Raw genomic sequence first — 26,489 nt, 5'->3', positions numbered from 1 at the left:
TTTTATCTAAATAGTCTAATTTATGTTCAGAGAGTTGTTTGTAGTACTCCCTTATCTTTTTGTATCTGTGAAGTTCATAGTTGATATCCCATCTTTCGTATCTAACATTGATAATATATCTTCTCTCTCTAGTTTTTTGGTAAATCTAGTGAGAAATTTATCAACTTTATTGATCTTTGATAAAAACCAGCCTCTAGTATTATTGATTTTCTCTATTGTTTTATTTTTTCTTCGATTTCATTAATTTGTTTTTATATTTATTATTTTATTATTTTTGCTTGCTTTGGTTTTAGCTGGCTGTTCTTTTTTCTAGTTCCATAAAATGGAAGCCTAGATTATAAATTTCATAACTTTATTATTTTCTAAAATAAGTGTTTTATGTGTAAATTTCTACTAAGCATTGCTTTAGCTGCATCTCACAAATTTTGATATGTTGTATGTTCATTTGAATTCAATTCAAAATATTTTTTAATAATCCTTGAGGCTTCCTTGTTGATCAATGAATTTCTTAAAGTGTGTTGCTTAATTTCCAAATAACTGGAAGTGTTTTGGATATCTTTCTGGATATTAATTTAATTGATTCCATTATGGTCAGAGAACATACTTTGTATAATTTCATTATTTTAACGTAATGAAGTTTGTTCTGTGACCCAGAATGTGATCTCTTTTGGTAAATGTTCCATATATATCTGAAAATAGTGTATATTATGTTGTTGTTTGGGTGGGATATTCCACAAATGTTCATAAGGTCAAGGTTATTGATAGTGTTGTTTAGGTCTTCTATATTCTATATTCTTATGGATTTTTTGTCTACTTGTGCTATAAATTACCAAAAGAGGAGAACTGAAGTCTCTAACTATAATTCTGTATTTCTCTTTCTCCTTTCAGTTCCATCAGCTATTGTTTCATCAATATTGAAGCTCTGTTATTAAGTATATATGCATTTAAGGTTGTTCTATCTTCTTGGTGAGCTGGCTCTGTTATTATTATTATTATTATTATTATTATTATTATTATTATGTAATGTCTCTATTCCTGATAATTTCCTTTTTCTGAAGTCTATTTTGTCTAATAGACTTACATTAATATATGTTTATATATTATTAATAATTACATTTATTTAGAGGTTAGCTTTCTTTTGATTAGTGTTTGCATGGCAGGGGCTTTTCCATCCTCTTACTTTTAATTTATCAATAACATTGTGTTTGAAGTGAATTCTGTAACAGCATATAGTTGGGTCTTCTTGTTGCTTTTTTATGCAATCCAACAATCTTCAGCTTTTAATTTATGTGCTTAGACCATTTATATTTAGCTTAAGTATTAATATGGTTATATTTAGGTGTACCATTTTATTATCAGTTTTCTATTCTCTTCCTCTTTTCTGCCTTTTAGATTATTTGAATATTTCTTGTCATTCCATTTTAGCTTATCTGTTGGCTTTTTTTTTTTACTATACTTTTGTTTTATAACTCAAATAGCTGTTTCTTTAGGGATTACAATACACATACCTAGGTTTTCTCAGGCTACTTAGAGTTTACTATATCAAGTAAAGTATATAAACCTTACAACTGTATAAATTCCTTGCCCTTTACCCTTTATGCTGCAGTGGTCATATTATTGAATCTAAATATATTAAAAATGCTATCAGATATGTTATAGTTTTCACTTTCAACAGTCATACAAAAATATGAATGTCACACAGATTTGCATGTCACCCTTTCATTGGGGCCATGCCAATCTTCTCTGTATGGTTTCCATTTTAGAATACGAGCTGCCAAAGTGAGCACTAAATGTGTTTTTAAAGTACTTTCCTGGTAAAAATTTATTCAAAACTTGCACCACATTTGTGAAACTATGGGCTGGAATTAGATATATAGTGTTTTTCTCCAGACAAAGCTAGAATTGACTCTAACCAATTATTCTTTAACATTAAAGGGTACAAAGTAAAGTCCTTTTATCTTCAGCTAAGGCATAATATGAAATTGAAAATGGAAAATATGCACAGAAATAGTTTATGACCAAAGAAGAATTTTTTTTTGCAGCATGAAGCTTTATAATATCAAAAATATAAGTTATCTGCAGGGATGTCCAAATGGGAGATATTTCCTATAAAATGTTATTGAAAGAGATCTGTCCAATTTTACAATAGCAGTAGATATTTGGAGAAGATAAAATGAAAGTTAACTCTGATAGGTTTGGGATTAAGGAAAGAGAAGTCATACCACACGTTGTTTAGATCATAGCCAAGGAAATGATTGAAAATACGTGTAACACATTTTTCATTAAAACAAAAAACAAAAAACCAAAACCCTCGAAGACATTTTATGCATATAATTTTATTTGCTACTGCCACATTGCCATTAAGAATATTGCCTACACTTCAGTGCAGGGATGTTCTGAGTCTGTGCATCATGCAGCGAAGGCACCAGTCTCCCTCTGTAACCTTGGTCCTTCCCTAAAGTATGTAGTCATTGGCGCAGAATGTACAGCTGTGAAGGTGACTGTTTCTCTAAAGGCTTTGGTGATGTAAGCCTGAAGCCAAGCAGGAGGAAAGCAATTAAACATCACCTTGATTAAGTTATAATGTACCAAGAGAGTTGCACGTTGGGCTTGGTGACTGCTTTCTTCAGGAAGGAGGAATTTGCACGGAGAGTCTGTGGGGACACAGCCTGCCATAAAGGGTAGTGAGGACATCTTTCCCTTTTCTTTGCCTATCAGATGCCTGACCTTTCAGGAAGGTTCAGCTAAAGTGCCTTTTGCTCCATGAAGCCTTTTCCTCTCCTCACCCCAACCATGGTAAATAGTATCTTTACGTGACAGCTTGTATAGCTCCTTCATCTTCCCAATTCATGTGGCAGCCTTAGTTTTCATTTCATGTAACTATTATTCTGAAAGGGATTTTGATCTCTGTTAAGACCGTTAAAACCATGCCTTTGTTTCCTCAAAGTGTGCACTTCCATAGTGTGCACTAAGAAAAGCAGTTTGTAGAGCAGTTGAGAGGACAGGCTCAAGTCTGTCTGGGTTTAAATCCTGACTTCTCCATTTCCTAGCTGAATGACTAGGGATAAGTTACTTAAATACTTCATGTCTCAGTTTCCCCACTTGTAAAATTGGGATCATTATACTATTTGTAAATATTATACAAGTTCACACATGTAAAGTGCTCAACATTTTTGCCTAGCACATAATAAGTATTATTACTTATTTTTTTATTAAGCGATGAATTTTTTAATAAAGCTATGAAATAAATACATGTTTTTAGTAAGGAAGGACATAGCACAAACAGGATTAATTAAAGAGAAGGCAAAGAAGACAAAGAGAATTCCACCAGATTCTGGTGCAAAACATTCAATAATTATTTTTTAAAGAAATGAAGGGTGGGAATGTCTGTTGGTGCAACCACTTTAGAAAACCTATGGCAGTGTTTACACAAGGAGAGCATTCTTATACACTACAACTCAGCAAGTCCACTCCTAAGTATACATCCAAGAGAAAAGTGTCTGTGAATCCAACCAAAAGATGTTTGGTAGAGAGAATGTTCGTGACAGAGTAGTCATGATAGTCACCTGCACAAATGTCCATTGACAGAAGAATGAATAAGTAAGTATGTCGGTGAAAATGGATGATACACAACTACACATAGCACAATGGATGAATCTCACAAACATAGTAATGAGCGAAAGAAGCCAGACACCAACATTCCAGGCAAAAAGATCCTATGCTGCTACAAGCCAGAATAATGGTTACTCTGGGACAGGGGAGACGGGAGAAAAGATGTGGAGAGGAGAGAGCAGGAGGAGCTTCTAGGGCTGTGGCTAACATTTTATTCTTCATCTGGCGCTCGTTACATGGGTGGGTTGGATTGTGAAAATTCATTGAGGCATACACCTAAGATATGTGCATCTTTTCTGTGTTTGCATCCTACTTCACTAAAACAACCAGAAGAGAACGGGAATGAAGTAAGATCAGAAAATAAAGGAAGAAATAGAAAGAAAATGAAAGAAGGGAGAAGAAAAATAAACAAACCCAGAAGGCTGAAAGGCATGGAAGCCGCACCTGACCGGGTTGACTCACCCCTCTGCCCCAGGAGCCACCCCTGCCCTGCCCTGCCCGTCCCCAGCACCCTACTCTCCTTTTGCTTAGCCCAAGGATGGCAAGTGCCCCTTTTGGTGGGGGTTCTGAGCATCACTAAGACAGGAAGGGCTTTCCAAGTGGGTAAGGCTGGTAGTGGAGTAACTCGGAGGAGCTGACGCTTTATTAAAGAAACAGAAGACTTGAGAGCCATCTCCTCTCTTCCTTCCCCTTCCCCTTTCCCCTTCCCCTTCCCCTTCCCCTTCTCCTCGACTCTTTCTGCCTTCCCCTCATTATCCGCCCCCAGGACATCCTCTTGGCCTTGGTGGCTTTGCCGGGGCCAGCTCTGTCTCCGCCTCCTGCCCTGCGGGGTCTTGGGGCGGGGGGCCGTGGCCCGGCCCAGGCCCGAGCTCCCGGGGTGTCCCCGCCGCGTCCCCGCCCGGCTGACCCCGCCCTGCAGCCGCCGGCTATTTTGGGCGCGTTGGCGGCGGCGGGATCGCTGACAGTCGCGGATCCTGTGACACCTCCGGGCAGCCCGGCACTTGTTGCTCCCACGACCTGTTGTCATCCCCTTAACCCGGCTTTCCCCGTGGCCCCCTGCCTCCTCCCGGCTTCGCTCCTTTTCATGTGAGCATCTGGGACACTGATCTCTCAGACCCCGCTGCTCGGGCTGGAGAATAGATGGTTTTGTGAAAAATTAAACACCGCCCTGAAGAGGAGCCCCGCTGGGCAGCGGCAGGAGCGCAGAGTGCTGGCCCAGGCGCTGCAGAGGTGGCGCCTCCCCGGCCCGGGACGGTAGCCCCGGGCGCCAACGGCATGACAGACTCGGCGACAGCTAACGGGGACGACAGGGACCCCGAGATCGAGCTCTTCGTGAAGGTAGGTCGGGGTCCAGGCTCCCGCCGCACCTGCCGCACCTCCCGCCGGGCTCACGCACCAGGGCTCGGGGTGCGCTGGACTCCGGACCCTCCCAGGAGGGCGGCGCGGAGCCCTGTGCTCCCCCGTGGCCTTTCCGCAGGCCAGCGCCCCGCTGCGAGGCTCCTGGGCGGAATGGAGGAAGGCAGGTTCCAGCAGGTGGCCGTCTTCTCGGAGAGTTGATCCGCAGTTTGTCAACCCCCGCCCCCGCCTCCGCTGTCACCGCTGCGAGTCCGAGTCCAGAGCCCTGCCCGGACGCGATTCGGGCTGGTCCTGAAAGACGTCTCCAGGTGTCGGGATGCGGCAGAAACCTGGCTGGACCCGTGAACCTTTCCTTTAAAACGGGAGGAGGGGGAGGAATGGGAGAGAAACGTTATTGACACAATGATCTTTGGCAAAGCGAAAATGACATTTCTTAAAATTCTCTTTCTCTCTTTCGCTCAGAGATCCTAAAATAAAAGCCAAGGAGACAAAAGTGTTTTCTTGCTTGGTGACTTGCAAAGCAGAAAACAAGCACTCCATTCTCCGACGTTATTATTTTTGTCATAATCATGATTTTTCAAGGCAGTATCAAGGAAATGTTAGGCGTTTGGTAGTAGGGAGAGCCTCCCGTTCAACCTGATGCAGACAGGGATGAAGGAGCACAGTGCAAATTAAACGAAGTCACCTTGCTCCTTGGACAGAAACTGCCTAATGTCAGAGCTGTTGTACTTTATTTGCAACCTGTAGGAGGAAGGATGGAGGCGAGGCTGCGGCGGCGTTTCCCGGTCCGCCGGTGTAAGGAGAAAGAAACATTTGATCAGCCCTTGGTGCCGACGCTGCAGAAGTAGGGAAACCTGAAGCTGCGGGAGAGTAGCCTCCAGGGCTGAGTAGAAACAGTCGCCAGGACTTGGGGGAGGGGAAGTCGGGGACTGCCTGGGCGCCAAGACCTTTCACAAAGGGGGAAAACTCTCTCAGTGCAAAATTTCCCTAGAAATATGCAGATCGCTGAGAAGGGAAGAGTCACTGGTGCCTGTCAGGGGCCTCCTGGCAGAATTTAAAAGGCATAAATATTCCCTGGAATTGGGAAAATGTTATTTTGCCCAAAAGATCCTTCTCTACAAGCTAATTAAATAGATGTTTGCAAAAAGTATGAGATCTACATAAACCTTGATAACAATCTGTGGTCTTTGGTACTTTCTGACTCTTAAAATGTGACTTACTTTACACTTGGTACGTGATCTGTCTCCGTTGTCCCAGCCTACCACAAAGGTTTGTTAAATTTCTTCTGCTGGGTTTTACATTCTTTGTGTTTATTTTTCAAGCTTACACCTGACATTTAGTGACACTTGCTTTCTTCAGCCTGTTCTCTTCCCACTGTGGCCCCTGTGTGCTCCTTTGGTTTCTGGGACTCCCCCCACCCCCACCCCAGGCAGGATTTCCAGGTCCTTTGGCAGACCCAGGTAATAAAGGAGGTCATTTCTCGTCTGATGCTGGGTAGTGTTGGACCTTAGGGCAGCAAGGGGGTGTTCTGAACCCCAGCATCCAGGCCTGGGCCCTAGGGGTGAATAGGGAGAGCTTTAACAAAGCGATGAGTCTTGCTGCTCTCCTTGAAGAAAACGATTCTAGGACTTACTCAGATTCCTTGAGAGTGGTAGTTTCAAGGTGTCAAGTTTCTGAAAGATATTTGAAACACAAATTGGTTCTTTAGAACCAAAGGAGCCCTTTGCCCCACTCCTAGGTGTGGAGACCGATTCTACCTGCACCTTTGGAATTTTCTTGTTGGCAGTGTTGGAGAGTCTCTCCATTTATATAAAAACCTTACTGCACAATTTGCAGCATTCCCCAAATAATTCTAAAATGACTGTGTTGTCATTTGTTTTTTCCCTAAAGGAAATCAATGAGAGCCAGGCAGGCCTTCATGGCTAGCTCAAAAACCAGATTGATGGGGAGATCAAAACGTCAGGTATGAAAGTTGTTTTGACTCCTCCCTCAACCCCATCTTTTTGAGCTTCAGGTTAGCAGTTCTCATTTACAAGTAAATGGGACAAGTAAAGGCTAGAAATATTGTGAAATAAAGATGCTGCCCAGGCCTTACTTGAACTGTGTCATTTGAGGGAAGCAATGTCCTTGTTGACAGAATAACACTTTTCCAAAGTTTGGAGTTTCTCTGAGATACATGATTCCCCATAAAAAGAAAGGCCTTCTTGTTGATGGTGTCAGGTAACTGAAGCTCTTTCTGCAGGGCAGGGTGGGTTGGTTTCTATGAAGACTTCCAAGAAGGATGGGTCCCACCCAGTTATAGTCATGACTTGGTCATTTTCAACACCCCCTTGGAAGGACCTCCCAACCTCTTGTTTCCACTGGGTGTACCACTCTAAATCACAGTCACCCAATGAGTTTCACAATGACATGTAATTGTAATTGTCTCCCACGTCAATTGATAGTCATTATCTGTTACTACTACTGCTGATAATGATAATGATAAGAAGAAGGAAAGATTGCAGCATATTAGGACATAATAAGTATGTTCAAATACCTTATCTCATTTGATCATCAGCAACTTTATAAGGCTTGATTCACTCATGTGAAAGATAAAGAAAACAAATAAACTGGATTCACAGGTACCTTATGAGACTCGCTGTCAGAGCACTTGATGAGCTGCAGTTTGCTCTTCTTGTAACAGCCCAGGGAACTAAGAATGATGATTCCTCCTGTTCTGTTGAACAATACATGTGCTCACAGAAAGTAGGTAAAATGCCCAAAGGTAGATGGCAGATAGCATTCAGATCCAGTCCTCAAATCTAGCAGTTTAGACTTTGAATTTCTTGCTCTTTTCCAAATACCTATATGTCAGGCCTGGTACCTTATTTTGCCAAGTTAGGCTTTCAAGTGCCATCATGGTGACATTTATTTATGTTATTAATCCATTCTAATGTGTTCATAGAATGCTTCCAAGGAGACTAACCCATTTCTGCTATGTACTCCGAGTCTTTCCCTTTCGGGGAACATTCTGACAGTGACTTTTAAGAGATTATTTCCCCACATTTTTAGTTTCTACAATAAGAAATGTTAGATCATGTCAACTCTGATTCTAATGTCCCGTAATAACTGTGGATGGGGCAGGGATTTGGAGACGCAGTACCTGAGTTCAAGTCTTGCCTCTGCCTCTAATTAGCTAAATGATCCTGAACAAATTATTTAACTTTCAGGAGCCTCACTGGCCCTCTTAAAACAAGAGTATGGTTATAAATAAGGAGACCATATAATTTATTGTCCAAATCTAGACACTTTTGAGAGTGAAAGGGAATGATATCAATAATTAGGCTGGAACCACAGGTATAACCCAGGATAGTTTGGGAGCAAATCAGGATGTGTGGTCACTCTGGTTATGAAAATACTGTCGTTGTAGATTTGCTGTGAGGATTCCATGGGAGAACATAGGTGAAAACACTTTGTAAATTGAAAATTGCTGTAAACACACTGACTTGAATATTATGAGTCCCATGGCAGACTGAACCTTTCTGGACCTGCACGTCCCTGATTTGCCTTGGGGAACAAAGGCCTGGCTCCTTCCTCACTTGCAGGGATATTTTGAGAGTAAATGAGATCATATGTAGCTTGGACTTTGATCCTAAGGGGAGGACAACAGGCTAGAGGTAATGGCAGTGAGTGTGGTTTATTGAAAGAAATAGAGCAAGGAAGTAAAAGCAAAACAGAAAGCAATTTGAAAAGACAAACACAGGATGTGCTGTGTAGGTTAGATCAAGGCATTCCACCCATTTGCATTGCTTCCTCCACTCCCAGTCTCACCCATGGACCCCAGAAGTGACTAATGATACAGACAAGCTCGCCGCAAGTGTCTCTTCAGCCAGGAACTGAGGTTTCAACAAAAACCAGTGGTTCTCAGCCTTCACTACCTATTCAATCCATTGAGAGAGATTTTAAAACTTCTGATGGCAGTTTGCTCCCCAAGCCGATTACATCAGTGTGTCTGTGGGTGGGACCCTGAAACAATATTTTCATATCCACTCTCAGGTGACTCCAGCGTGCAGCCCTGGTGGAGAGCCACTGAGTCATAATCAGAGGCAGGTCCAATAGCAGGCAGCTTCTGCCACCGCTGACATAGGTGGCCTTGCTAATGCTGATTAAATGTCCAGAACTTCTAACAGCCTCAGGGCATCACGGTCAGAAGTGTTGTTGATAGAAAGCTTGCATCCAATCACTGCCCAGTTAACAGATGCTGACGAACTATTAAGCCCTATCCACAGGACTCCAGAACAATCGTGTATAGGGTTGGTCTAGTCAAAGAATCATCAATTCAGCATGGGGGAAGTAAAACAGAGTTCTGCTAATTGTCTGATGGAAATGACTAGTCTTTCATTTATTGAGTGGCCCAAAAGTTTCTGAGTGGTGCAGGGTGCAATACAAGTTGTGGTGACTCGTGGTGTGGTCATCTGACTTCCAGAACAGATAGGATCAGATCTTGTGGTGTCGCCTCTATGTCCCTGAGCTACTGTGACTGCCTGGTCACCTTGGGCCGCTTGCCTAAGCATGAGCTCACTAGGTTTTTAAAGTTCCCTTCATCATATTAAGCTACTGTGTTTTTCTTTCCCACTATCTTCAGGTTTTGATCTGTAGTCAATAATGCAATACACAAATTTGCCTGCCCTGCTATGGCAGTGAGTGCTTCTTCTCCTGGTAACACATTCCTGGAGAGCTAGCATCAAGAGTTGTATGATGCATATTTGAAGTGCCATGGCAGGGTGGTGGGAATGAGGACTGGGTCTGCAGAAGCTGACGTCCACTGCCGGTGGTGTCAGCTCCTGCCTCCCTGATGACTTGTGTTGTCTCTTTGGGCATTTATTGGCCCCCTCCATGCAAGACAAAGCGTCTGTCAATTTAGACAGTCAGTTAGGTCAAAAACTTCTCATTCTTGGTTCCCTTTGAGTTGTCAGCTGCTGGTCCCATGTTAGTGGTGGCAAGAGATGTGGTGGAAGAGTGAAACTTTGGTGTCAGGCTGTGGTTCACCAGTGTGTTGGCCAGGATGGGCTGCTTGACCTCTCTGGACCACAGATTTTTTTTTGTTTTAACCAGTGCAGTGCTAATAGCAGCAGCACATCTTCCATGGAGTTGGTGTCAGCATTTCAAGCTGAGTATGGATCTGGCCTATTAGTAAGTCTTTCTCTGTAGGCTCCATGTAGCCCAATAAGTAAAAGTAAAGCCCTTGGGCTTCCCTCCCTTGATGTGTACAAGAAGTCAGAGGCTCAGTCCTACCAGCTGAATCTCACATCTCAGAACCAAGATACTTCTTGAAAGAAAATGTAAGTTTCCAGAGCAGGTTGTCATTCAGGGAACTGGAAGAGAAATGTTCCCGATTGTTGGAGCTGACCCCTGAGAACACAAGCAGTGAGTCTCATTGCTGCAGACCAATGGCAACTGAAGTACAGTGCAACCACCACTGGATCTGACTGCCTCTGACTGGACTGCTGCTCCATAAGCTGGAGCCCACTAGAGCCCATGTCTGGAGTAATGTGGTTGGACTGACTACAGGGTAACTGCAGATCCCTGACCCACTGGGTTCTTCAAACTCAAGGGAAGTTGATTCCTCCTGTCAGTTGCTCCCTCATCCAAGAAAGCTCCTACATAACTGCTTCCCCAAGGCTCCTGGTAGCCAGGCCAGGGTAAAGGATCCTCTTTATTTTCAAGAGGATCCCTGGTTCTCTTTACAGATTTTACTACCCCCTCCTCAACAACCTTCCAGCTATGCATAGCCATAGGTGCTCTCATCAAATATACTCACACATGCACACGTATTATCTACCAGGATTATGGGGAAAATGTCGTAGGCTCTCACTCTCTGGTATCTATTAAAAAACTATTACCCAGAACACATCCTGAGTTGTATCTGTTGTCAAGACTGGAGGAACTAGAGATAGTAAAGATGCAAAGTGGTTAAGCATGAGTTTCCTAAGATGTAGTTCTGTAAAGGACTCTCTCTACCCAGGGTGTCTTAAATCTAACACTGCTTGTGTTCTGAGGGGTCAGTTCCCACAGTCAGGGACATTTCTCTTCCAGTTCGCTAAATGACAACCTGCTTTGGAAACTTGTCTTTTCTTTCAAGAAAGAAGTATCTAAGTTCTGAGATGTGAAATTCTTTAAGGACAAATAAGATAAATAGCCTACTGTCTGAACTGAAACGAATTCTTCCCTGTAAAACGAAATGGAGTTGTTAACTTCTAGAAGTTCTTTTAGCTCTGCTGGCATGGGAAGAGTCTTTAAGGGGGATTCAAAGACTCTTCCCATGCCAGCAACACTGGAGGTAAACCATGGGTAGGCTGGTGGTTCTCAGCCTTTGGGGCATGAAAGAGTCACTGCACTTGCCTTCTTCACTTGTACCTGCCCAGGTCCTGTCTATAGAGTTTCAGATTTAGGAGGGTGGGGTGAGGCCCAGGCATCTGTATGCTTAAAAAGCTACCCACTGGTGATTCTGAAGCCCATCAAAGACTGAGAACCACTGGTGCAAACCATGGGTAAATAGGGCTGAACTACTCAGTGGAGCATCAAAAGGACAAAATATGGTCCAGTCGCTACTTGAAACAAGCATTTCACAGGATGGAGGTAGCCAAGGCAATATGCTGGTTCACATGAATCACTCCAGATTGACCTCAAATAAACCAGAAAAGGGAGGAAAGAAATGCTTTTGACCTTTCTTTTGTAATTTTTCTTTTCTTCCTTTGTATATTTTTTATTATATAGGAGTGACACATAATTTTAAATGGCAATGCATGAAGGAGATAGTAAGATAAAGAATGTAGGGAGTTAGGGGATAAAATATAATCAATCAATCAATATATGAAAATGCTTACAGAGCACCTACTCTGTGCCAGGCTCTGTGAAAGCTGAAGGGGGCTGGGGGAGATCAGAGAAGAAGACAGGCTCCAGTAGCTTGTGAGAGTGCCACTGAGGAGTGCAATGCAAATAAGCATCAGTGGCACATGAGTGACAGGAATGAAATGAGTCATGCATATGATGGGACCAGTGTGGCCCAAATGGTGTCTTCAGGCCCAGCTTTGGGTAGGGTGGGACCTGAGTTGAGTCTTGAAGAATGATCAGGATTCAGAGGTGGCCAAAAGTGAGCAACCATGTCAGGTCCAGCAAAGGTGTGGAGATGGGGATGCTCAGGGCTTATGAGTACACGGGGTTGTCTGAAGCAAGTGGTATATGAAAGGAGCAATTGGAAATAGGACAGCAAAAAAGCCAACAACAGCGGCAGGAGGGGGCCTTGAATGGGAGGTAAGTGGTATCTGCTCCCTTGTAAGCAGTGGGGAGTAACTGGAAGTGTCTACACACAATAGGAGATTGCCTTGGGTTATGTTTAGAAAGATTGATAGCTGGACTTCGTGCTTTAGTGGGAAAATCAATGAACTCAAAGTATGATGGATACCCTAAAAGTCCTGACTTGATCACTGCACAATCTATGCATGTAACAAAATTGCTCATGTACCCCATAAATTTGTGCAAATGAAAATTGGGGAAAAAAAAAAGAAAAAGAAAAAAAACAGGAAAAAAAAAAAACAACAAAAGAAAGAAGACCTGGATTCCAGGTCTGCCACGCACTGGTTGCGTGACTTGCTTTAAGGGTAAGTTTTTTTTTCTATAAAATGTGATCAACATTCATAAAACCATAGAATTTATTATTTGGAAAAGCTTCCAGAAGTCATCCAGTCTGACCTTCTCTGATGAGATAAGTTCCCAATCTAACACTTTGGGATATACGCTATGTGGGTTTAAGGAAGAGTAGTGAGATAAAATGTGAGCTGCTGCTGTTTTTGCCATTGCTATTACGGCTGCATTCACTGTGACCATGTTGGAATAAGGAGAGCCCTGAGGCAGAAGTCAGTGAGGAGGCTATCCCAGTGGTCCCATCAGGAGGCCACGTGAGTCCAAACAAGGGCCGAAAGACAGAGTGTGTTGTGGAATACAGAAGTGAATACAAAATTAGGTGCATGCCTTGGAAGAAGCCTGTGCAAATAGTGTATATTAGGGGCACCAACACCGAAGACTCAGCAGTTTCCTGGTACATTCACCCCTGGAAAGGTTAGTGTCCACATCTAGAATGGTGATATCTTTGATGGGCTTGACCATTACTGTCTAAGATATTGTAAATTGAAGAGTACAGACAAACTAATTGAGCTTTAAGTTTCCTTTTAACTCTGAAGAAAACCTGTGTATCCTGTGAGGAAGGGAGTTGCTGTTCATTAAAATCATTTGGATCTGGAATGGTGTAATCTGAAGTGCTGGCAGGCCAGTCCCATGCAGATGTTCCTTAGAATGCTGAAAGATCAGAGCTGAGGATCACAGGGGGTCAGGGCTAGGGATTTTATCTGAACTTCTGCTCAGAGCTACAGGTGACAGAGGAGGTTCCCCAGAGAAGGGAGCATGGAGAAGAAGTACAGAAATAAGGACTTGCTTTAAGAAATGTCTTTTGGGGCTGGGCATGGTGGCTCATGACTGTAATCTCAGCACTTTGGGAGGCCGAGGCAGGGGGATCATGTCAGGGGATCGAGACCATCCTGGCCAACATGGTGAAACGCCGTCTCTAGCAAAATACAAAAAAATTAGCCGGGTGTGGTGGCACCCGCCTATAGCCCCAGCTACTTAGGAGACTGAGGCAGGGGAATCGCTTGAACCCAGGAGGTGGATGTTGCAGAGAGCTGAGTTTGCACCACTCTACTCCAGCCTGGCGACAGAGCAAGACTGTCTCAAAAAAAAAAAAAAAAAAGGAAAAAAAGAAATGTCGTTTGAGAGGGAGGAATGAGGCATGTGAGGAGTTAGCCAAGGTGATCAAGCAATAAGAGGTAGGAAATAAATGCAATGTCCTAGGCAAAGGAAATCATGTGAACAATGGCTCAGAAGCAAGACAAGCCCGGATGTGTCCCAGAAAACTCAGAGCTCTGCTTGGCTGTGCTGAAGAGGGTGTGAATGGATATTGGGAAGGCAGATAAAAATGTAAGTTAGGGGCCAGGTGCAGTGGCTCACATCTGTAATCCCAGCACTTTGGGAGGCTGAGGTGGGCAGATCACGAGGTCAAGAGTTTGAGACCAGCCTGGCCAATATGGTGAAACCCCGTCTCTACTAAAGATACAAAAAATTAGCTGGACATGGTGGCGCATGCCTGTAATCCCAGCTACTCAGGAGGCTGAGGCAGGAGAACCGCTTGAACCAGGGAGGCGGAGGCTGCAGTGGGCCGAGATTGCGCCATTGCACTCCAGGCTGGGCGATAGGGCAAGACTCCATCTAAATGTATATATATATATTTATACATGTATATATATATTTATACGTATATATATAAATGTATATATATATTTATACATTTGTGTATATATATTTATACATGTGTATATATATTTATACATGTGTGTATATATATTTATACATGTGTGTAATATATATACATGTATATATATATATATATACATGGGCTCTGTCCTAATCTCTTTGAGCTGCTATGACAAAATGCCATGAACTAAGTAGCTTATAAACAACAGAAATTTATTTCTCACAGTTCTGGAGGCTGGGGAGTCTATCAGTGCACCAATAGATTTGGTGTCTGGTGAGGGCCACAATTTGGTTCATAGCTGTCACCTTCTCACTGGGTTCTCACATTGTGGAGGAGGAGAACTCTATTCTCTTCAGCCCCTCATGAGAACACTAATCCCATTTGTGAGGGCTCCGCCCTCATGACCTAATCACCTCCCAAAGCCTCCACCTGCTAATGCCAACACCTCAGAGATGAAATTTTAGCATAGGAATTCTGGGGGACACAAACATTCAGATCTAGCAGATCAGATCATGAAGCATCTCTGATGGCAAGCTGGGGGATCCAGACTTTTGTTTATAAAGTGGAAGATTGCTGTGCCCCTACCTGCCTGTGGAGCAATTGTAGTTTAAAAGAGGGAAGTGCTTAATTATCTAAACATGGTGCACTTGGCCCTGCATCTGAGGCAGGGTGTTTTGGCGTGAGAGGCCTTTGCAGCACGTCTCCGGTTACCCACAGGCTTTGGTGTGTAGAAGTTTTGTGCCAGTTACCCCATATCCTATATCAACCTCTATGGACTTCAGGGTGATGGTTTCTTTTCCACTTTTGTTTAACGTTATTCTATGGTAAGGGGGAAAAGAAACAAGTGTCCTACTGGAGAAATAACACAAAAGGGGAAGGAGGGGAGGATGTGCAGTGAATGGAGTCCAACTGGGAACCCATTACCTAGAATAGAGACGAAGTAAACACCATGTCCCAGTTACTCTCTTAAACATCCAATTTGGGAGATTGTCATGGCAACAGATAGAGGTTTCTTGATCCAGCCCAAGGCTCCTCACCTGTCAATGTCCACTTCTGCTTCCTAATGCTGCCAGTGTGCATGGGCCCCGTCAACATCGAGGATGAAGACGAGGGGCCGTCTCACCTGCCCTTTATTCATTTACACATTTGCTCTCTGTGGCATTTTATAGTTATAGCATAAAATCTAGAGACAGCAGTGTCTTTAGAATTTGCCCCTGAAACCAAAGGAGCCATATGTCCGTGGCCCTTTGTCACAAATGACTCAGGTTTTACTTGTGGAATTGAAGGTTCTGGGCAGGGCTTCCCCACAGGCTCTGGGAGAGGGGAGCTGTGTGGGGAAAGTTATGTGGCCTTTCCTCATTCAGGTACTTTGTGAATATAACAGGGATCTGATCTGTGTGGCAGGATTATTATTATGAAGTCAAATAAGATAAGAAACATGAACCCCTTTTGCAAACTACAGTCTTCACTGTTCAGATGTCAGGCACTGCCTTGGTCAGTATAGGCCAACTGCTGAAACAACAGCCTACCAACTTTTTCACACAGTAGCTCAATGCAGTGTTTAGTGAGTGGCCTTCCCCACTTGGACTCCCTCCACCCTGTAGTTCTGCCACCCTGCGGGACTGCCAACTCCTCTGCTGGGCTCTCTACAGTCAGCCAGCACAGGGAAGATTGAAGTTGGAGGACATCATGGTAGGTTTGCATGGTCGAATCACTTCCACCCACTTTCCATAGTCCAGAGCTCAATCCTGTGGCTGTTCCTCTGTGCAAGGGAAGCTGGGAAGTGTCATCTGTGTTCCAAGGACAGAGAGGAAGCAGGTTTGGAGCTAGTCTCTACCGTAGAAACTAAGTTATGTATTCTTGTTTCCTACTACAAACTGGCATCCCACCTGCAGCCTCTCTCACCTCCTGTTGACCATGCTTAATACTGTCCACTTAATCTTCCTAAAGAAGAATCTTCTCCTGTATGACATCGATTCCCCATCTGCTAGATCAACTTCAACTGCTTCCACCTGATATTGAAACTATTCTTGCATTCCTTTTCCCAGCGTTATTTCCCATATTCTGTTAAAATGGTTCCTTGTGTGTACATACAGTTTTTTGAAGCATTTTTGGGTCTGTTATCCTTTGAGGAAGGAAGATAGTTAATCCTCTCATATATCAGGTGATTTGTCAGGGGCTGCATGATGGGTTGCTCTATACAAACTTAGAAACCTGGAGATCCGGACTCCAGACCTGACCACTCTCCACCAGAACAGGGTTTCCCAGCCTTGCACAGGCATGAGAACCACCTGGGGCATTTTCCAAACTCCAGCCCAAATGTGTGAATCAGAGTCTTCAGGGAAGGAGGTCTCAGATACCTGTAATTTAACAAGTGCTGCAGGTGATTCTTGTGCCCAGTCTGGTTAAGGGAACACTGCCCTTAACCTAACCAGGCCCCATGGGAGTATCCAAAACCCACAGGGGTGAGTCTAACAGTGGAAATTTAAAGCCCTGTGACATTCAAATGTAGGAGAGATTTGGTAGGCGAGTGGTCTTCTACTGCTCTCAGGTCACCCCAAGGTATATAACATCTCAGTCATTTTATATAGTGACCTTTAGACTTAGGATCTGCTCCGTGGCCCGTGGAATTATAAAAACAGTTGCAGCCTTGTTTATTGTTTTGTTGTTGGTGTTGTTGTTGTTTTTGCAAAGGTATTTATCCCCATCCTCAAAGTATAAGGTTCTTGAAGAGGAAAATGTTGGGAAAGAGATAGCGGGGATGGAAGAGGGAAAAGGGTAGGTGAGACAGAGGATCACTGAAGTGGCTTATGATACAGAAAAACCAGTCTTCACACCCCAGTCCTCTTTGGTCCCATGAGTGGTGTCTTTGCATTTTCAAAATCAGAGAATCAGTTTGGAAATTGAATAATAGCAACAGTGGCTAACTGCTATTCTGAACACCTTAGTTACGCTGATTCCTTGAATTCCATGGAGTAGGTCTTGGTACTATTCCCAATTTACAGATGAGGAAACTGAAGGTCAGACTGAGTCCCATCTGGATAAATGCACAAAGCTAGGACATTGTAGAGCCTGGCTTCAAACTTCATCCCCTGACATCAGAATTTGTGCTCTCTCCTGCCTCATTTTACCCAGCCCCTTGTAGCTTAATGAGGAGAAATTGCTGCGCTAAATCAGAAGGCATTTTTCCAATGGCGAGCAAGAGGGAGATGACCAAGGTTTTGCCTTTCCTTAATTCTCCATAGGTGGCAATGAATAGTCCAAGGTCAAGGTCAGATCCCAACACCTAGACAAGAAAGCAGGGCAATTACCAGATTGGGTGAGTTAGAGCAGCCTAAAGACGCACCTGTTCTCAAGTCTCCTACCCACTTCTCTGCCATAGTGACATGAACTCCCATTCTTTGATCAACCCCTTTGGCTTAAGGAATGTTTCTTAGAGGTCCTTTTAAAAATATACATATGCTACTTGTAATGGGCTACCTATGGATGCAGTAGTCCCAGCTGACACATTAGCTGGGATTACTTTATCAGGTCAGTAGGCAGAGGGAAGAGGACCAGAAGGAAGTGGGTAAGAGAGACCAGGAGTATTGCACGCCACTGGGAAAAAGAAGTGTACCTGTTGTGCATTGTGGGTGTGGCCACCAAGAGCAGATTTTTGTCCCCTGGCCAGTTTGCCCAAGATGTGGCATTGGCCCAAGTTCCTCAGTCAGGATTCTAGAGTAAGCTCTGAAAATCATCTTCGCAAGGATGAAGCCACTGACTTGAGAGAAATCTTACATCTATTCCAGCCGGCTCTTCTTCCATTCTAAGACCTAGAGTCATTTACAGATATGTATGGCAGAGTCCAACAACAACAACAACAAAATTACAGACTATTCGCTAGGCACTATAAACATGAGATATAACAATAAATCTAAAGAAATTTACAATATTGTCCATGGAATTTGATGGATTCCATCAAGTCCTCGCAGGATTCTAGCAGCTTCATTCTTCCTTGAGGCCCAGACAAGTTAGGCTGTTATAATGCCACATAGAAGACTGAAAGCAGAGGTGAGAATAAAGCTGCTGCTGATTGAGTTTACTCCCTGGTGCGGGGGGTGGGGGTGGTCCAGCCTCACTGCTAGGACTTTCTGAGTCTTTCTGAGACACTTGCCATGGTCAAGGGTAGCAGGATCAGGGAAGGCATTATAATAAATATAATTTGCAGAGCATCTCTCTCCTATGCACCAGATATTGTGGTGACACTCTGTTTAATCCAGTATCCCTACTCCTTTAGATATATTGTGATTGTTTTACATGCGAAATCTGGCTTCAGAAAGGTTAGGTGTTTTGCTCAAGGTCCCATGGAAAGTGGCAGAGTTGGGGTTTCTGACTAACTCCAAAACCCTTTAATGTGTGTTCATAATTAAAAACAATAAAAAATGAAGTCAAGGTACTTGAAATGCACTTTTCCATGTGGCAGCTGTTTACTGAAGCCTACCAGGTGCCAGGCCCTGGGTCTTGTGGGGGAAGCCAGCTGGGCCCTGGCAGAACTTGCAGCCTGGGGGTCTGGGAGAGTGGCAGCCACTGGGCATTTGGAAGGACTGTGGCCTGAAGGCAAGAATGAGGCTATGGGAGCTCCAAGCCAAGGGACCTGGTATCAGGAAGGCATTAAGCAGCGTTTTACAGCACAGCTAGGGAAGAAGTTGGGGTTCAGTTCAAGTGTGCAACATGAGGGGAGAGGCCCAGCTAAGCTCAGGCAGAGAAGGGGGAGAAAGCCATCCACCTCTTCCCCTCTCTCCCCCGTAGACCTGTTGCTAGGGCAGATTCCAGAGCAGGTGATAGGGGGACACCAGGCTCTCCACCCTGTCAAGACCCCAGGACCTTCTCTTGGTACCCACCTACCCCAGGAGAGTAAGGACACTGCTGGAGAAAAACCATGGACTATCTCTTCTGGTTCCTCTCCCAGTTTAGGTCACCCTAAAGGATGATAAGAGGCTTATCTAGGCCTAACACTCCTCAGAAAGCATTTTCCATCTGTGTGCCAAGAATTGCTCTAACTAGGGCGAGGCAACTTTCATTCCAGAGTGGGAGAAAAATGCCTCTCAAAGGGAATGCCTTGTTGGTGAACACTGTAGAGTGAAGGAATACCCAGACTTCATTTCAAAGAGTGGTTATCAGATGCACCTAGTTGACAAGAGGTTTGTGACATGGGGGATGGTCAACGAAGAGCTGGAAAAAGAGGCTCTGTGATATGGTTTGGCTTTGCATCCCCACCCAAATCTCACCTTGAATTGTAATAATCCCCATGTGTCAAGGGAGAGACCCGATGGGAGGTAATTGAATCTTGGGGGTTGTTTCCCCCATGCTGTTCTCGTGATAGTGAGTGAGTCTATGAGTCTGATGGTTTCATAAGCGTCTGGCATTTCCCCTGCTGGCAGTCATTCTCTCTCCTGCTGCCCTGCGAAGGGGTGCATTCTACCATGATTGTAAGTTTCCTGAGGTCTCCCCAGCCATGCGGAACCGTGAGTCAATTAAACCTCTTTTCTTTATAAATTACCCAGTCTTTGGTATTTCTTCATAGCAGCATGAAAACAAACCAATACACCAGGGATGAAAGACAAAGACCATCCATGCATGGCTCTGCTCCTTCAGTTTGGTGCTGACTTCCATCAGCTGGGTTCAGATGAACAGGTGGTAACAACTAAAAACGGTGACCCTGAAGTCACAAATCAGATGGATACTCCCCTCACGGTGGGTGTCTCCTTCAAAGGAACATGTGCACCATCATCTTATTATTACACAGACATACACAGTATGTGTGTGTTTTACGTACATACAGTTAACCTCCAAACAACGTGGGGGTTAGGGGCACTGACCCCTCCATACAAGTTGAAAATCCATGTGTAACTTCTGACTTCCTAAAATCTTAACTACTAATAGCCTACTACTGTTGGGAAGCCTTACTGATAACATAACAGTCAACACACATTTTGTAGGCTATATGCATTATATATGGTATTATTACAATACAGTAAGGAGATAACAGAAAATGTTATTTATAAAACCACAAGGAAGAGAAAATAGATTTACTATTCATTAAGTGGAAGTCGGTCATCATAAGTCTTCATCCTCCTCATCTTCACATTGAGTAGGCTGAGGAGGAAGAGGAGGAGGAAGAGGAGGGGTTGGCCTTATTCTCTCGGGAGTGACAGAGGTGGAAGATCCACTTATACTTATCCATGTATAAGTGGATCTGTGCAGTTCAAACTTGTGTTTTGCAAGGGTCAACTGTATACATACACATAATATACAGGATACACATATAAATTTTATGTGTATATATAATATGTATACATATACTTTTCTCCTGAGATTTGAGGTCCAAAACTGAAATACCCACATCCACATAGTATTTGGCACACACCATATACCCAGCAAATGATATTCCTGTGTAAATCCATATCTATCTTTTCATTTATTTTATATTCACCAATTGTCAAGTAATAGAGCATTACAGTGGAGTTCAGGAAACTTGATTTTTGGTTCTGCTTTCTGCCATTCTGTTATTTTCAACTGGCAGCTTGGGTTTCTTCATCTCTAAAATAAAAGGGTTGGATAAAATGATACCTGAGGTCCCTTTCAGCTCTAAAAGTTGATTCTTTGATTCTCTTGTGTACCTCACTGTGTGAGGTCCCATGGGAGGTTCCAAAAGGACTCTGCTCTCAGGGAGTTTACAATATACTTGGTGAATGGCCTTGGAGCTCCCATAGCCTAGGTTGAGGTCAGCAAATGTCCTCTGTAAAGAGTCACAGGGTGAATGTCTTAGACCTTAAAGGCTATACAGTCTCTGTTGCAGCTACCCAGTTATGCCTTTGTAGTATAAAAGCAGCTGTAGACAACATGTAAACAAATGGACATACCTGTGTTCTAGTAACACCTCATCTACAAAAACAGGTGTGAGCTGACCGCTGACCTAGGTACCCCACCAAGAAGGAATTGAACGAATGTGGCATGATGCCTGGAGCTGTGGGCTTGGCCTTTGCTGTAAATGGTTATGAGGTTGGAGGAGCTGCCTTCAGTGAGAGTGGCCATATTCACCTGTCACTGTCCATTCCATGAAGCACTGAGATCTGGAAACCTCAGGGTTGAGCTGTAAAATGAAGCATTCTGAATTACTTGGAGAACATTCTGATGTGAATCCAGGTTATTAATATTCCTATCCTGCATGTGTTGAAATATTCACAGGGGCTGAAGCTTAGGACTTTGTTGCCAGGTCCATAGAAAGGTTTTTGTGGTTGCAGACTCAAGTCCTCAGGTGGGAGACCTGGATGTAGACAGAACTCATTCCCTAATTCTACCACTATGCCTCCTCTCACTTCCCCTGCACTTGGGGTGCTATTCTGACAAATCATTCCCTTGATATTTACTGCTTAGACTCCTGGCTCCTGCCAAGCCATGTGCTGCTGACACATGCTGCTCCTCTGAGCAGTGTCCTAACATCTGTGTGCTGGGACATAGCCACCTGCCTATGAGAAGGTAGCTAGGAAGTTTCCACTTCCCTAGTGGGAACTCACAGCAGGTCTTTCCAGGATGTCACTGTGTGAAAAATATAATGATTAGCTCATTTCCAAACCAATTTTGCACACCAGGTGAGTTAGCCAAGCCATTCAAGCAGGAAAGCCATTCTGTGAAGCCCCAGACAACCGCTCCCAAGGACAGATTACCTGAGAAAGGAGAATACTGTCTTATGAGGTCACACATTCCTAATGGTAAACACTCGGGGCAGTTTCTGCTCTTCACTCCCCTACACCCTTGATCAAGGCACTTGGCCTCTCTGGGGAATTTTTCAACCATGAAACAGATGGAACCACATTCCTGGGCCTGCTGGGTCCCGGGCTTAATTCAGATTGTGTAAACTCATGGAATCTACTTATAGTCTCTGGCTTTGGTTAACTTACTTTGGTTAACTTTCACATTAGCCACTTTCATTGTGTGTGTGTGCATGCTTAATTTCCTCATGTTCCAGGCCTTTTTCCATAGTCTCAAATGCCATGATCTGGCAGGAAATTGGTTCTTTCTTTTGCCAACAAGTAACAATAAAGGGCACTTTTGCCCACTATTCATATGTTTGTATTTTGGGAGTATTTTTAACTGATTTTGTTATTGACGTATGTAGTAGATATTTGTCCTACTTCATTGCTACCCAGTGCCATTTGAACACGCTTCTTAGGCCCAGCATCTTCAAGGCAGAAGCCAAGAACTGGCTTTCTTTTTTTTTTTCTTTTATTATTATACTTTAAGTTTTAGGGTACATGTGCACATTGTGTAGGTTAGTTACCTATGTATACATGTGCCATGCTGGTGTGCTGCACCCACTAACTCATCATCTAGCATTAGGTATATCTCCCAGTGCTATCCCTCCCCGCTCCCCACACCCCACAACAGTCCCCAGAGTGTGATGTTCCCCTTCCCGTGTCCATGTGATCTCATTGTTCAATTCCCACCTATGAGTGAGAATATGCAGTGTTTGGTTTTTTGTTCTTGCGAGAGTTTACTGAGAATGATGATTTCCAGTTTCATCCATGTCCCTACAAAGGACATGAACTCATCATTTTTTATGGCTGCATAGTATTCCATGGTGTGTATGTGCCACATTTTCTTAATCCAGTCTATCATTGTTGGACATTTGGGTTGGATCCAAGTCTTTGCTATTGTGAATAATGCCGCAATAAACATACGTGTGCATGTGTCTTTATAGCAGCATGATTTATAGTCCTCTGGGTATATACCCAGTAATGGGATGGCTGGGTCAAATGGTATTTCTAGTTCTAGATCCCTGAGGAATCACCACACTGACTTCCACAATGGTTGAACTAGTTTACAGTCCCACCAACAGTGTAAAAGTGTTCCTATTTCTCCACATCCTCTCCAGCACCTGTTGTTTCCTGACTTTTTAATGATTGCCATTCTAACTGGTGTGAGATGGTATCTCATTGTGGTTTTGATTTGCATTTCTCTGATGGCCAGTGATATGAGCATTTTTTCATGTGTCTTTTGGCTGCATAAATGTCTTCTTTTGAGAAGTGTCTGTTCATATCCTTCGCCCACTTTTTGATGGGGTTGTTTGTTTTTTTCTTGTAAATTTGTTTGAGTTCATTGTAGATTAAAACAAGCAATGGGGAAAGGATTCCCTATTTAATAAATGGTGCTGGGAAAACTGGCTAGCCATATGTAGAAAGCTGAAACTGGATCCCTTCCCTACACCTTATACAAAAATCAATTCAAAATGGATTAAAGACTTAAACGTTAGACCTAAAACCATAAAAACCCTAGAAGAAAACCTAGGCAATACCATTCAGGACATAGGCATGGGCAAGGACTTCATGTCTAAAACACCAAAAGCAATGGCAACCAAAGCCAAAATTGACAAATGGGATCTAATTAAACTAAAGAGCTTCTGCACAGCAAAAGAAACTACCATCAGAGTGAACAGGCAACCTAAAAAATGGGAGAAAATTTTCACAACCTACTCATCTGACAAAGGGCTGATATCAAGAACTGGCTTTCTAACCCCACTTCTCTTTTGCTTAATTTAGCTAGAGTGAGTTCTGTGGTTTGCAACAAAGAGCCCAGATCATTATTTCTTTCATTTCTATTTTTTTTTTTTTTTTAGTTCTGGGGTACATGTGCAGGATGTGCAGGTTTGTTACATAGGTAAACATGTGCCATGGTGGTTTGCTGCACCTATCAACCCATTACCTGGATATGAAGCCCGGCATGCATTAGCTATTTTTCCTAATGCTCTCCCTCCCCCAACCCCAGCCCTCAACAGTCCCCAGTGTGTGTGTGTTGTTCCCCTTCCTGTGTCCATGTGTTCTCATTGTTCAGCTCCCACTTATACGTGAGAACATATGGTATTTGGTCTTCTGTTTCTGTGTTAGCTTGCTGAGGATAATGGCTTTGAGCTTCCATGTCCCCACAAAGGACATGATCTCATTCCTTTTATGGCTGCATAGTATTCCATGGTGTATGTGTACCACATTTTCTTTATCCAGTCTCAGATTATTATCTCTTTAGAAAAAAAAATAAATGGAATTTTCTTTTGAATCTTATAGATCCTATGATATTAATTGTAACACCTAATTTGAGTGCTTCTAAATGTCTCATTAGGATATTTAGCACCAAAGATTTATTTTACAACTTCAGTACATTATTTGGGATGCTTTTAATAGAGAAAACAGAAATGTCAACCCAGTATTGTAGGTAGGGCTTGTATGAAACAGAATTATCTTGAGTTGCTGGGCCAGCCTTGGGAGGCCTGCGTAAAGCAGATCACACTGTGAGTTCTTTCTCCTCCCTCTCCATCCCCTCTTCTGTTACCAAAGTGAAGGCTTCTCACTGAGTGAAATCAAGTTATAAAAATGTCTGAAAGCCTCCTTCAAGGGAAAAGAATAATAGTAATGACAGCTAACATTGACTAAATGCTTACTATGTGTGCTCTAATAGCTTTATGTGAATTTATTATTTAATTCCCACAACTCTATGTATTAAATACTATTATTAGGATTGTATAGATGAGGAAACTGAGGCACTAATGGTTAAGTGGCTTGTTCAAGGCCACACAGCTTATACATGTTCCTAACCTATCATCTCTCCTAAGGAGTGGCCAAAGGGGCCTGCCTGGTATCTGGGGTGAAGGAACAGTGTTCCTGGCCACCTTGAGGTTTTTTTAAAAAAAAAACATTTCTTTCTTTAATTCTTTCTTCCCATCCCTTTTCCTGGACACTATAATAGGCTTGAATATTGAGAATATACTAATAGTACTTGCTCACTGTACATTTCCCAAGTTTATATGAAAATTTAAAAAGGAAAAGGAGTGTTATTTATAAATATATTAGTTCCCTTTAATTATTTTCTGGTGAGAGAGTGAATGGGTGAGGGCAAGAGCAGACATAATTGTAACCAACTGTCAAGGATAGGAAGTGTCAAGGAAGCTTCAGCAGTGGTTTGAGGGAGGTCAAAGGTGTAGGCACTGGGCACCCTCTGTAGGTCCGTGGGCACTGTACACAGTGGACTTCCTTTACTTGCCCAGATTTATCTGCTTCTTTCACCACTCATGAGACATGGTGTTGGGTAATACATGCCCAATTTTTTATTTTTATTTTTATTTTTTACTTTAAGTCCCGGGATACATGTGCAGAACGTGCAGGTTTGTTCCATAGGTATACATGTGCCATGGTGGTTTGCTGCAACTATTGACCCATCCTCTGAATTCCTTCCCCTCACCCCTCACCCTGCAACATGCCCTGGTGTGCGTTGTTCCCCTCCCTGTGTCCATGTGTTTTCGTTGTTTAACTCCCACTTATGAGTGAGAACATGCGGTGTTTGGTTTTCTGTTCCTGTGTTAGTTTGCTGAGGACAATGGCTTCCAGCTTCATCCATGTCCCTGCAAAAGACATGATCTCATTCATTTTTATGACTGCATAGTATTCCATGGTGTATATGCACCACATTTTCTTTATCCAGTCTATCATCAATGGGTAAATAAATGCCCAATTTAATACTCATGTCATTCACTACCTGAGCAACAACATGTAAGACAGTTAACTGTTATCCTTACCCTCAGCCTGTTGAATTCCCATCTGGTCAGCCTTCACTGAAGATGTGGTCTTGGTGGGGATATCTGCTGACCATGAGCCCTGCCTTTAGTGAACCACATGGAGAAATAATTCAACTTATTTATGTCAATCTCAAGAAAAAAGCTGAGGGCTGATTTTAAGATTTTAAGTGGAGAAGCCAACTTTAGCTTAACACATCAAAGAACTTTATTAAAATAAAACTTCCCCAACAGAGCAATGGGGTATCTTGAGAAAGGTGGTGAGCTTCCCATGAATGGATGTATTTTAACAGAGGCTGAATGATTTCCACAGGGCTTGCTATAGAAATAATTCATGTATTTGGGCCCAACACATAGTACTGGGCACATAGTAAGTGTACATTAACCAATAGCAGTTGTTAGCAAATCTGTTCCCACTCTAGTGGCCCTTGTTTTTACCTTCTCCTTAGTTTACAGTTTTATTTAAAAAGGAAAGGTGAAAGTGGTCAGTACCTCTGTTATGTGAAAGTTTGTCAGGGTTAGAAATGTGATTGAATGATGCTGTGTTTTTGTAGTGCTACAGTTACTCAGAGTAGCAAG

General features: G+C 43.1%; 1 protein-coding gene and 1 non-coding gene across 4 annotated transcripts in view; one reads left to right on the top strand and one right to left on the bottom strand.

The window, feature by feature from the left end:
- Nucleotides 1-1,680: 1,680 nt before the first annotated feature.
- On the bottom strand, nucleotides 1,681-1,787 carry LOC112209606 (U6 spliceosomal RNA). The gene has a single exon (XR_002944440.1). It is a non-coding gene; the product is annotated as a U6 spliceosomal RNA (small nuclear RNA).
- Nucleotides 1,788-4,445: 2,658 nt separating this feature from the next.
- The window catches only part of CLIC5 (chloride intracellular channel 5), a 118,081-nt gene continuing 96,037 nt past the window's right edge, over nucleotides 4,446-26,489 (top strand). The window contains exon 1 of one of the 3 annotated variants that reach the window (XM_001142749.6): nucleotides 4,446-4,950. In XM_001142749.6, the coding sequence (XP_001142749.2) occupies nucleotides 4,888-4,950 (63 nt within the window). In that variant the 5' untranslated portion in view covers nucleotides 4,446-4,887. The remainder of the gene's footprint in view (nucleotides 4,951-26,489) is intronic. The other 2 variants (XM_016955635.3, XM_009451390.4) reach the window with 2 other exon arrangements.

This window comes from Pan troglodytes, chromosome 5, assembly GCF_028858775.2.
Source record: "Pan troglodytes isolate AG18354 chromosome 5, NHGRI_mPanTro3-v2.0_pri, whole genome shotgun sequence".
Lineage (NCBI taxonomy): Eukaryota > Metazoa > Chordata > Mammalia > Primates > Hominidae > Pan > Pan troglodytes.
Note: the sequence above shows the minus strand (reverse complement) of the source record. Positions and strands in the feature narration are given on the sequence as shown.